At 44.1% G+C, this 10,343-nt stretch overlaps 1 protein-coding gene across 2 annotated transcripts in view; it reads right to left on the reverse strand.

The window, feature by feature from the left end:
* Positions 1–70: 70 nt before the first annotated feature.
* The window catches only part of atr (ATR checkpoint kinase), a 21,225-nt gene continuing 10,952 nt past the window's right edge, over positions 71–10,343 (reverse strand). For both annotated transcript variants that reach the window (XM_016677717.1, XM_007564521.2), the window contains exons 23-48: positions 9,950–10,156; positions 9,590–9,703; positions 9,367–9,482; positions 9,135–9,255; positions 8,890–9,027; positions 8,634–8,805; positions 7,632–7,798; positions 7,386–7,550; positions 6,169–6,260; positions 5,991–6,082; positions 5,725–5,902; positions 5,465–5,650; positions 5,003–5,162; positions 4,444–4,623; positions 4,168–4,310; positions 3,997–4,094; positions 3,690–3,919; positions 2,759–2,893; positions 2,348–2,548; positions 1,963–2,106; positions 1,735–1,885; positions 1,208–1,364; positions 957–1,110; positions 688–839; positions 474–579; positions 71–372 (exon numbers count right to left, since the gene is read on the reverse strand). In XM_016677717.1, coding sequence (XP_016533203.1) covers positions 199–372; positions 474–579; positions 688–839; positions 957–1,110; positions 1,208–1,364; positions 1,735–1,885; positions 1,963–2,106; positions 2,348–2,548; positions 2,759–2,893; positions 3,690–3,919; positions 3,997–4,094; positions 4,168–4,310; positions 4,444–4,623; positions 5,003–5,162; positions 5,465–5,650; positions 5,725–5,902; positions 5,991–6,082; positions 6,169–6,260; positions 7,386–7,550; positions 7,632–7,798; positions 8,634–8,805; positions 8,890–9,027; positions 9,135–9,255; positions 9,367–9,482; positions 9,590–9,703; positions 9,950–10,156 — 3,933 coding nt within the window. In that variant the 3' untranslated portion in view covers positions 71–198. The remainder of the gene's footprint in view (positions 373–473; positions 580–687; positions 840–956; positions 1,111–1,207; positions 1,365–1,734; positions 1,886–1,962; positions 2,107–2,347; positions 2,549–2,758; positions 2,894–3,689; positions 3,920–3,996; positions 4,095–4,167; positions 4,311–4,443; positions 4,624–5,002; positions 5,163–5,464; positions 5,651–5,724; positions 5,903–5,990; positions 6,083–6,168; positions 6,261–7,385; positions 7,551–7,631; positions 7,799–8,633; positions 8,806–8,889; positions 9,028–9,134; positions 9,256–9,366; positions 9,483–9,589; positions 9,704–9,949; positions 10,157–10,343) is intronic.

The raw sequence follows: 10,343 nt of genomic DNA on the forward strand, positions 1-10,343 counted from the left end.
TCAATCAGCTGACAGTCTGAGGTGCATCAGAGGATCTAAGGAGGGTTAAAAGATTAAAAGACGCACTCAATCACACTTACCAACAGAAGATCTTTTTATTACAAACGGACAACAGTTTATAAAAAAAAAAAAAAGGGAACGTCAACAAAACTGAAACTACTCAAAAAGTGTTTTATGATAATTAACTTATCTGTCTTTCTACAGGTACGGACCCCAACCCAAATACATCTGACAGAGCATTTTGTCATCTGTGGCTTCCTGGATGAGGTAGTGCACATGTCCCTCTATTGACAGAGGGAGGCCAAGCACTTTATTCCTGCTCTTTATCACCCCCTGGAGACGTTGCTCGATGTCACACACGTGTGTTTTGGCCTGACAGTGGCAGATAGGGCATAAATTAACAGCTTGAAGCAGAAACAAATCATTTGTATAAGACAATATCTAATTAGGAAAAAACAAACAAACAGACAAACCTTTTCATTAACTATCTCGCCTGTCTCATTGGCCTGGGTTTTCACCAGGCCTTTGGATGGCTTGCTCCACTCCACCAGCGGGTCATGAAGGAAGGTCTTCAGCACACTTAAGGAGTAATAGCAAACAATTATATGACGAAAGTGTTATTTTTTGAATATGAACACTAAAGGAAAACGAGGTTTTGGCAACCCCAATGTATTAAACTGTGTCTACCTCATGAGTGGCTCTCTCTGGTCTCGCATCAGCCTCAGTGTGACCTCACAGGCCTGTCTAAACAAGCCCTCAGTACCCATCGGCCCCATAGCATGGACCATGTTTTGGGTAAGTCGGAATGGAACTACCTCGGGCACGTCAAATGTCTCCCCCTAGAGGACACAAAGAGAATGGCGCATGTAAAGCAAAAGGGAGGGAAAAGGGACCAAAACACACAGCAGATACAGTTCCTCAAAGAAGTGTTGATACTTCTAATCTGAATGACTAACCTTGTTGAAGAGGCAGTTGAAGTCGACGTGGACACATTCCCCAGTGAAAGAGTCAAAGAGGATGTTTTCTCCATGGCGATCGCCAAGTCCCAGGATGTAGCCGACCATGGACATCACCGCAGTGGAGCGGCAGTACGCAGAGCGACTGCTGTACCTGGGTATGAACATGTGCAGACATAAAAAAAAAACAAAAAAACAAGTACTGCATGTAATATATCCCTCCGTGCTCATGCAGTGGAGTAGTGGCATACCATGATTCAGGGTCGGGAAACGTTTGGAGGAACCACTCATAAAAGACGGGCGGATGCTGAGCGCAGAGCACCTCCTTGTGGATTCGTAGTTTTTCCTCAAAGGCAGCCGTTTTGGGTAAAATAAGCTTCCTCAGCTCTTTACCCGACAGGTGGACGCCTAGAGAAACACATCGTCAAAATCCCTTCAGCTGTTCCAAGTCTACAAATCTTTTACACTTGGTTTCACAAACTCTACAATGCCTTACAAAGCCTTTCAACTTTTTCATGCTTTCAGAAATTATTTTCCCAAATATTTTAGGAAGAAAAAAAATTTAAAAAAAATCCAGAAATTGTGTGGAGGATTTGCAACCACAGCCCATAAGTCGATGAAGTGTTTGATATTCGCGGATTCACTTTTTCAACAATTTTGCTGTGGAACGCAACTCCAAATTATTCACAGGAAACATTCAATCGCTATTAAAACAACAGCGGCGTTTAACGGCGAAGTGAAATCGCACACAAACAGCAGCAGACATAAACATAAACACCTCTCTCTTTGTACAGCTTGGTGAGGATGTGTCGCAGCCCGGCGGTGTGGTTGACCCACTCGATGATGCCGCACTCCTCGTTGAGCGGAATCACGGCGTAGGTGCGGATGTGCAGCTCCCTGCGCCTCGACTCGGCGTCCTTACGGAGACACTGCTCGCAGAAAGTACAACGATAAGTGGGGGGGACGTCATTACCAGAAACCATGTTTTATCAGTCAGACACACAACCTTGTTGATGAGACAGTTGAACTCCATGAGCCGGCAGTCTTTCCTTAGATCATCTTTAGGTTTACACATCATGGTGTAGCTCCGCCCATCCGAGCCCTTCAGACTGATCTTCTTGGGCTTCTGCAAGGAGGCTAAAATCTCCACCTTATGTGAACACACACAAACAGATCAGTTTAAAAAAAACAAAACAAAAAAACAATAAAAACATTATATTAGGATGTAACTTTCACACAATAAAGTGGGGAGAAATGTCTGGAAATACAAACATTTTTACACATCTTAATTTTCCCAAACTTTTCCAAAAACTGGAATTTATCTATATTGGAAACGGTTCGTGAAATTCAGACCCCTCCTCTCCCCCCCACCCCCCATCTCTCCGACTTACGCTGTCTTCGAAGCCGTCCAGGTACGCCCAGTGTCCGGGGAAGGCGTCATGCTTTGTGCTCGCCCCGCCAGTAGAGGGCAGCGTCGGGATGAGGACGGACTGCAGCGGGATGAGGATCTGGCTGAAGGTGGACTCCTCCACCAGCCGCTTCAGCTGCTTGAAGTGAACGCCCATGCTGAGGGTGGTGCTGTTGCCGTCCACCTGAATGAGCGACACGACCAAAACACAAGTGTATTTTATAAAGTAGGACATTTTTTTTCTCCTCTTTTAGGGTAATATGAACATACAGTTAACCAAATCGTCGATCCCTCTGGACTGCTGCCTAATCTTGGGAGTTAATTTTATGAATCATCACTTCCAAGTGCAATCTCATTAGCCCTAATTTTTTGCATCCTGAGTGGACATTTTTACCGGCTTGTTGCAGAGCTCCAGCAGCTTATCGGTGAGTCTGTTTGCGTCTCCAATGAATTTCTCCAGAGGCTTTTTAAGGCTGATGGCGTTCTTAAGAATCTGATTGCAGCGGTTCATACGCATGGGGTAAGAAGACTGAAACACAAAAAGCACACATGGGATTTTTCCAATGCAGGCAATTAAATAGAGTTGCTGTTCAGACAACAGCAGCAATAACAACAACAGTAATGTACCAGGAAAAAAACAGGAACAGGAGATACCAACCAGTCCAGACCAAGGAGCACGACAGGGAAGAAGGAATATTTGTATAACATTTAATTTCCCTCTGGGAATAATAAAAGTATTTTTGATTTGAATTAAAATAAAAGGAAAGAGAGGAAGGAGGAGAGGCGTAGAACCTAAGGAAACCATGAAGAACACATAAATGGGAAGAAAGTAAGAAAGAACAAAAGGAATAGAAGAAAAAAAGCAGAAAGAAGGAAAGAAAAAACATAACAGACTCAGAAAGAAAAGGACAGACGGACAGATAGAAAGAAATATAATTTCACACTTCCAGACTGAATAAAATCCCTGAGATGTTGATGATCTCTACACTAGAAGATGCCGAAGTCTTGATGAAGGAATTCTGCTGACACTGTAAATATCGATACTTAATGTATTTTGTAATTCAAGATGTTTAAAACCCAATTTTTACTGCTGTACTTCCAGCAGATTCATCTAAAAATAACATTCTCTCACTCACTCTCAAAACTTTTATCCACAACTGTATGTCAGATTATTTTATCAGGATAAGGTGAACGTCTGCCAACACTAAGGAAAACTAAGCAGGTTTCCAATTACAAAATAACACAGCATCTGAGTGAGTCTGAGATAGTTAAGAGGGAAAAAAAAAAAAAAAAAAAAAAGGAAAACACACAAAACACAAGCCAACCTTAGATACGGCAGTCATCAGCCACATGGCCTGCTGCGGGTACGCGAGGAACACTTTGGAGACGATTTTCATGAGGACCTTGAAGACCTCGTCGCTGGAGTGACACACCCTGGAGATGAGCTGGGAGAAGGCGGTGAGGAACTGGTAGGGCGCCAAGTTGGAGCAATGCTCCTCCATCACCGCGTTGATCTTCCCGAGCTCCTGCCGCATCTGACGGTCGGCTCGTCCGGCTGTGGAGGACAGACACGGACGTTGGGGAACCGTTTCCAGTCCGACCGGCCCTGAAGGCTGGACCGGACCTGCTCACCTTTCTCACAGTCGCACACTTTAGCTCCAAAATCCAACCAGAGGGAGAGCATGCGAGGCATCGCCTGGTAGATGTACTGGTTCCCAAACTGCAGGGCTCTGACGGGAGACGGGTTACGCCGTCAGAAGGCATTTTGAAGGATGTAAATACGCAGAAAGCACTAGAACCTACTTTCCGAAGAAGGTGACGATGTATCGGATGACGTTCCCCTGTTTCTCCAGCTTGTTATCCGTCACCATGGGCATCACTTTGTCATAGTACTTTGCTAGGTAGAAGTTCCCGTCCTCCCATTCTGGGAGAAGGTTGGTCACATCCTACAGACCAAATAAATGAACCAGTTCAAGGTAAAACAAAACAAACAAAAACAAACAGATTAGTAAGTGAAATCAACTATTATTATAGTTGTGGACATAATAAACACTACAAATAAAAGATACGGGGTGAAACCTTGTACGCCTTCATGATGGCGTTGGACTCGAAGTTTGCCGTCTCCTCCATGAAGCGTCCGACCAGCAGCATGGCCTTCCCTTTGATCTGCAGGCTGCGAGGGTCGGTCAGGAGCCGGTCGTCTGGAAAGCACTGGGCCACACCCTTCTGGAGGACGATCAGCGCCTGGTGCACGTCCCCCTGATCGCAGGCACACACAGAGGGGAGGTTTCTGGTTGCAGAGTTGGTTTAAAAAACAGCAACATCGAGTAAAAAAAAAACAACAAAAAAAAAGCACATCAGAGACGTCAGGGATATGGATTCTGGAACCTTCTCTGAAAACGGGAACGACTTTGAAACTGCCAAGACATGGGCTGAACTCTAGTGTATAACATTTTGAGTTGTTGGTGCCACTATAACGTCAGTCCGTTCACTTAAAGACTTGAGGTTTATATGGACAACAACCTTGAGCACAGTCAGAGCTGCGGCGGACTGGTTTGGATCAAAGAATGTTAACGTCTGGGAAAAATCGCAACCTGACTGAACTTGAGCCATTTTTCACGGGTCGGCGCTGCAGTACCTTGGACCAGAGCCACTTGGCCTTCTCCGTTACCAGCTCAGCCAGGTTGGTGTTGTCTGCGTTGAGCAGAGCGTTGAAGGCCGTCTGGTGGTGTCCGCCCTTCCTGGCGACCTGGGCGCTCTGCAGCCAGCACTCGCCCACCAGCTCCTGACACGCGGGCCTGGAGGGCAAGACCACAACGTTAGATCGATCAGTAAACTCAGATCAATTAGCTTAGGAGGCGTTTCAACCATGGTGGCAACTATTGAGTGGAATTAAACTCTAAAGAGGTTCTAATACCCAGTGTTATGTAGGGCTGAAACAATTAATCGGATTGATTATTGAAATAATTGTCAACTAATTTAGTAACTGACTCTAAAACATGCACTCTGCTAAAATAACATACTCAGAGCAGTAATTAAGTCAAAACTTAACAAAAAATTGATTTCGTAATTGAATAAATTATTGATTTATTCTTCTTACTGTGGTCTAAGGCTGAGCAGGGCCCGCCGCACGGCCAGGATCGGCTCCTTGGCCCTGAACGAATTCTGGGTCATCTCCAGTCGGTCTGACCAATGAGGAGGCAGCTTGGCGAGGCTGGGGGCGGAGCCGTCTCCGGCGCCTCGCAGCTCGGTGAACGCGTGCTCCAGCTCGCTGAGCATGTGGAGCCTACGCACACAGGCGGACACATTTTAGGGCCACGAGGAAGGAACCAAAGCTGCTGCCGAAGCCGAAGGCCAGACCTGACGATGTACTCGTATCCCCGTTGGTAGGTCCCACACTCGTAGCTGGCGGCGGACAACGGGACCACCTGCTCTTTCCGCACCAGCTTCAGCTTCTCGTAGAAACCCTCGGCGTCCTGCTTCTTCGCCGACAGCAGCAACTGGCCGAGCCGCACGCCCCAGGTGCACGACTGCTGGTCTGTTATTGGCAGATTGAACAAATGCAATCAGCACTGGTTCATTTCTGCTAAAGTGGAAATACCTTTATGCATTTTTTTTTCTCTAACCTGAACTCAAATAATCTTCTAGCAGATCCCACTTTCCAAGCTTCCAGGCGGCCTCCACTCTGTAGGTGTTCAGCTCTGACTTCCACTGCTGCCTGAACGTACGAAAAGGGGAAGCAAGCTGAACTTAAATCAGGTGTCTCAGTAAAGACGAGAGTAAAGTAGGACGCAAGTGTCTTACTTGCTGGCTAGCACGCCGTTAACTTGCGTGATGACGGTGGACAGCTGCCCCAGGCCGAGCATAGAGGTCATCACTCCATGATAGTGACCAATCTAGGAAAGATCGGTGAATTTTTACCATTATAGACGTACTGTAGTAAAAAGTTTAGCATTTAGAGCTTGTTAAAAAAAAGAAAAAGTTATGAATGCATGCGTTGTTGTTTGCTCTGTGTTTTTGTGTTGCCCTGACAACGAATCAAGGGTTTATTAGGCATCTTGCCAAAAGACATGATGGCTGCAGCTACTGCAGAGTTGCAAAATGTCTCTTGATACATAAAATGTTCGAAGCTAAGAATATTATTTTAAAAATGGAATTAGACTAAACACATAAGTATTTAATTAATTAATCGCATGATAAATTAAAATGAGCTTGATAATTTAAATTCTGATTATTAATATTTTGCTTACAGAGACTTCATGATCAATTTTATTTAGATGTGGTTTTCGTTTCTGTTTTATGTATTGTTTTCGGTTGTGTTTTCTTTTGGGCAATGAAAATATCTTCCAGTTCAAGTGTTAAGTAGGGGTGGGCATTTATCACATCGTTTATCATGTATCGTGATTATCAAGATAAAAATTCTGATTCATTGTCACGATAAATTCCAATTAATGACGTTTAAAATCCCACCAAACCTCTCATCACTGTGACACAGTAATCATAGCATGTTGCTGCTGTCATACAGTCATGTAGTTGCCTAAAAAGGAAGAAATAGTTTTTATTGTCACTTTTATCGTTATCACAATAGTACTGCAAAATATCGTGATACGACTACAAGATATTGTGATAAAGCTTTAAGTCAATGTCGCCCACCGCAAGCGTTAAGAGTTCTTTACAAAATTAAAATTTGTTGGTTTTTGAGAGAGCAAACCTGCATTATTGTGTTATCAATATCTCACCTGACATTTATCACAAAACAACAATATTATCATCTATCGCAACAATTTTTGGGTCAATTTATCGTCTAGCAAAATGTATCATTGTGACAAGCCTACTTTAGACTGCAATAAACTTCTAAACAGTTTCATTCCTGACCAGTCTGTTGTATCTCCTGATCTTTATGATGCTCTTTATTCACCAATGCCACATTTTTTTTCGGTCTATCACATAAAATCCCAATAAATTACATTAAAGTTTGTTGTTGTAGAGTAAACGTGAATAAGAAATGTGTGGGTGGGAACCTGGTCTGACTCCAGCTGTATGGCCCGGTCGTAGCAAGCCGTCGCATCTCGCAGCAAACCAATGCTCTCATGTTCGAGTATCTGTTCCCGTAGCGACGGCTCTTCCCTCCTCAGAGCGTTGACTCCCCTCACTCCGTCGGGCTCGTGCATCGCCGCGTACAGCTTCTGGAACGGCCAGGGATTCATCACGACGCTGAGACTCGCATCAAACACCGGCTGAAGCCGATCTCACAGAATCAGCCTGACCTGCAGGAAGCTGAGGTGGTCCTGGATGTTCTCCTTGTTCTCCAGGATGTACGCTTCAAAGTGCATGAGGGCGCGAGTGTACGCCTTGGACCGCAGGGAGGCCTTAGCCAGCACGTCCTGCGGGATGCCCTTCAGGAAGGCCACCACACGGTCATAATCACCCCTTTCTGCAGGACAAAAAGTTCATGTTTTATATTAATAACCATATTTAGTAGCGTAATGAGTGATTTAAGTTAAGTAGCATCCACTATTCAGGGTTCACTTTTCCCTCAGTAAAATTCAAGTACTTTTCAAAAATTTTCAAGGTAAGTTTTCAAACTTTTCCAGCATCAAACGTAGGAGATAAAAACAATACAAATTAACTAAAAAAAAACAGTTTAAATTCACTATTATATGATATCATATATTGCTGTCATTAATAATATCTTGTAATATTCTGCATTGTACAGCAGGACAAGGTAAATTAAGATACAATAAAATTTTATGCTCTGAAATGTCTCTCACACACTTGACTGGTGAGAAAACCAAACACAAATTTAACAAAAACAACAACAAAAAAAGAGTAACTGTGTTTAAGGTATAAAATATAAACCAGATCAATAAGTCATTGAGACATTATGACTAAAAAATATGCATTACATCAAAACAGTCCAATCAAATCGTGTTAAGGTAAATAACCTTCTTGCTTAAAAATATTTAAATATTCTTGCAAAGTTTTCTTGAATTTAGCAAGTAGAAATAGTTTTGGTGACTAACCTAAAAGAAGGAAACTTCAGTCTGACAGTGAGAAAAAAAATGCCTGTTTATAAGTGCATGAAAATATCTTTTCCCAACTGCAAATAACATTTTCCACATTTAGGCCTTAGATCAAATGTTAGATTGCATTTTATTACAAAACTGTGCAATTTAATATCAACCACTTTCCAAACCTTGGAAAAACACTTACCTGAAACTCAAGCATTTTCCAGGATTTCAAGCACCCGCCCGAACCCTGACCATTACCTGTGACCTTGGCTTTGGCGTAAAGGATGTGGCGGCTCCACTGTGTGAGGTGTGACAGCATGCTGAACACAGTCTGAATGCTGAGCTGTGATAGGCTGGAGGCCGTCTCCTGGACTCCGCCCCCTCCTCGTCCGTCGCCCTCGGTCAGCACGGCCAGCATCTCCTCCGTCACCTTTAAGACAATACGACCAGCGCATGAGAGAAAACCGAAGCAGCGTCACACCAAGCTATGCCAGAGGGGAAGAGAAACCCTGACCTCCTGCTGCTCTGCAGGTGTGCAGCCCAGCAGCATGTAGAGCAGGATGTGAGGCAGCAGGTAGATGGTGACTTTATAGTCGTGTTTGATGATGAAGCTGCAGCACTTGAAGACCTTGCTGGCCAGTTCGTGTCTCACCTGGATGGAGAACCAAACACTAAAACTTCTCGGAAAAAAAAAAACAAACCCCACCTGCGTGCAGATTAGGAAGGGGAAAATTTGACTGTGTTGAGGAATCGGCTAACCTTGCTGATGAGATATCCGGCCCAGGTGGCAGACCAGTCAGAAAACTTGCTGCCTCGGTTGCTAAGGTACACTGGCTTCTTCACTTTGGACCAATTCACCTCTTTTTGACTGCTCTTATATCTACAAGAAAGCATGGGAAGAGTCATCAAAGTACTGCAGGTGACATAATAATAATCATAATCATAATAATAATACTAATAAAATGTGATTTTCCAACTCAGGGATTTTGACCTGCTGTTGAGGTGAGGCTCCAGGATTTCTTGGATCTGTTCCGGGAATCTCCTCCACAAGCGACGTCCCGGTGAGTCGGTTCTCCCCTCGCGACACTCGAAAATGGACAGCAGTTCCTGCGGCGAACAGCAGATCATCGAATTAGAAAACTCCAATAAGTAAAATGGAACAATCACGAGGATTTCTATGTTGTTTATTGTGAGTTTAAATGCATTTTGCGTACCTGTATGGCGTACGCAGCGGAGTCCTGAGCTCGGACGTTATCGGCGTAGGCCAGGAATGTTCTGGTGAGCTCAGTCAGAAGGTCATGGGCAAAGTTGGGGTCATCTACCCCGCTCTATTGACAGGAATAAAGAAATGTTGTGTTTCCAGAAATTAAGTTGTATCAGAAATTTATTAGGAGATACTTTTTCTACAATAGTACCAAGAGATTAGGGTAGTTTTATTCCTACTGCAATCTTCCTTAGTAAAAATGGGTGAAAAAGGACAAACATGAAGCAACATTTTACTTTTAGACGCGTTTGTAAAATAATTAGGTACATGCGGTCAAAAAAAAGACAACAAAAGTTCAACTTCAACTTGCCACAAAGGTGTTGCGGTCGCCCTTGGAGTGTGCGTGGGACAGATCCAGGCGTCCAGGGTCCACGGCCCCCAGCTCGCCCAGACACTCCCCGCAGAGGAGCCGGGCCTCGGGGGACGAGTCCTGGCAGCCCTTCAGCAGCACGGACACCAGGCTGGAGATGACGGGCTCCACCGCCTCGCTGGCACACACCTGCTGCAGCAGCCACTCCTGAAACACACAGCCAGAGGTGGGCAGAGGGCCCAAAAAGGAGCAGCACTGCTTCGACCGATTTTTACCCAAAAGTACAAAAGTAGTCATCCGAGAAATTATTCAAGCTGGGGTAAAAAAGAAGTATTTGGTAAAAAAAAAAAAAAAAAAAAAAAAAAAAAAAAAAAAAAAAAAAAAAAAAAAAAAA

The sequence above is a fragment of the Poecilia formosa genome, unplaced genomic scaffold, assembly GCF_000485575.1.
Source record: "Poecilia formosa unplaced genomic scaffold, Poecilia_formosa-5.1.2 Scaffold160, whole genome shotgun sequence".
Classification (NCBI taxonomy): domain Eukaryota; kingdom Metazoa; phylum Chordata; class Actinopteri; order Cyprinodontiformes; family Poeciliidae; genus Poecilia; species Poecilia formosa.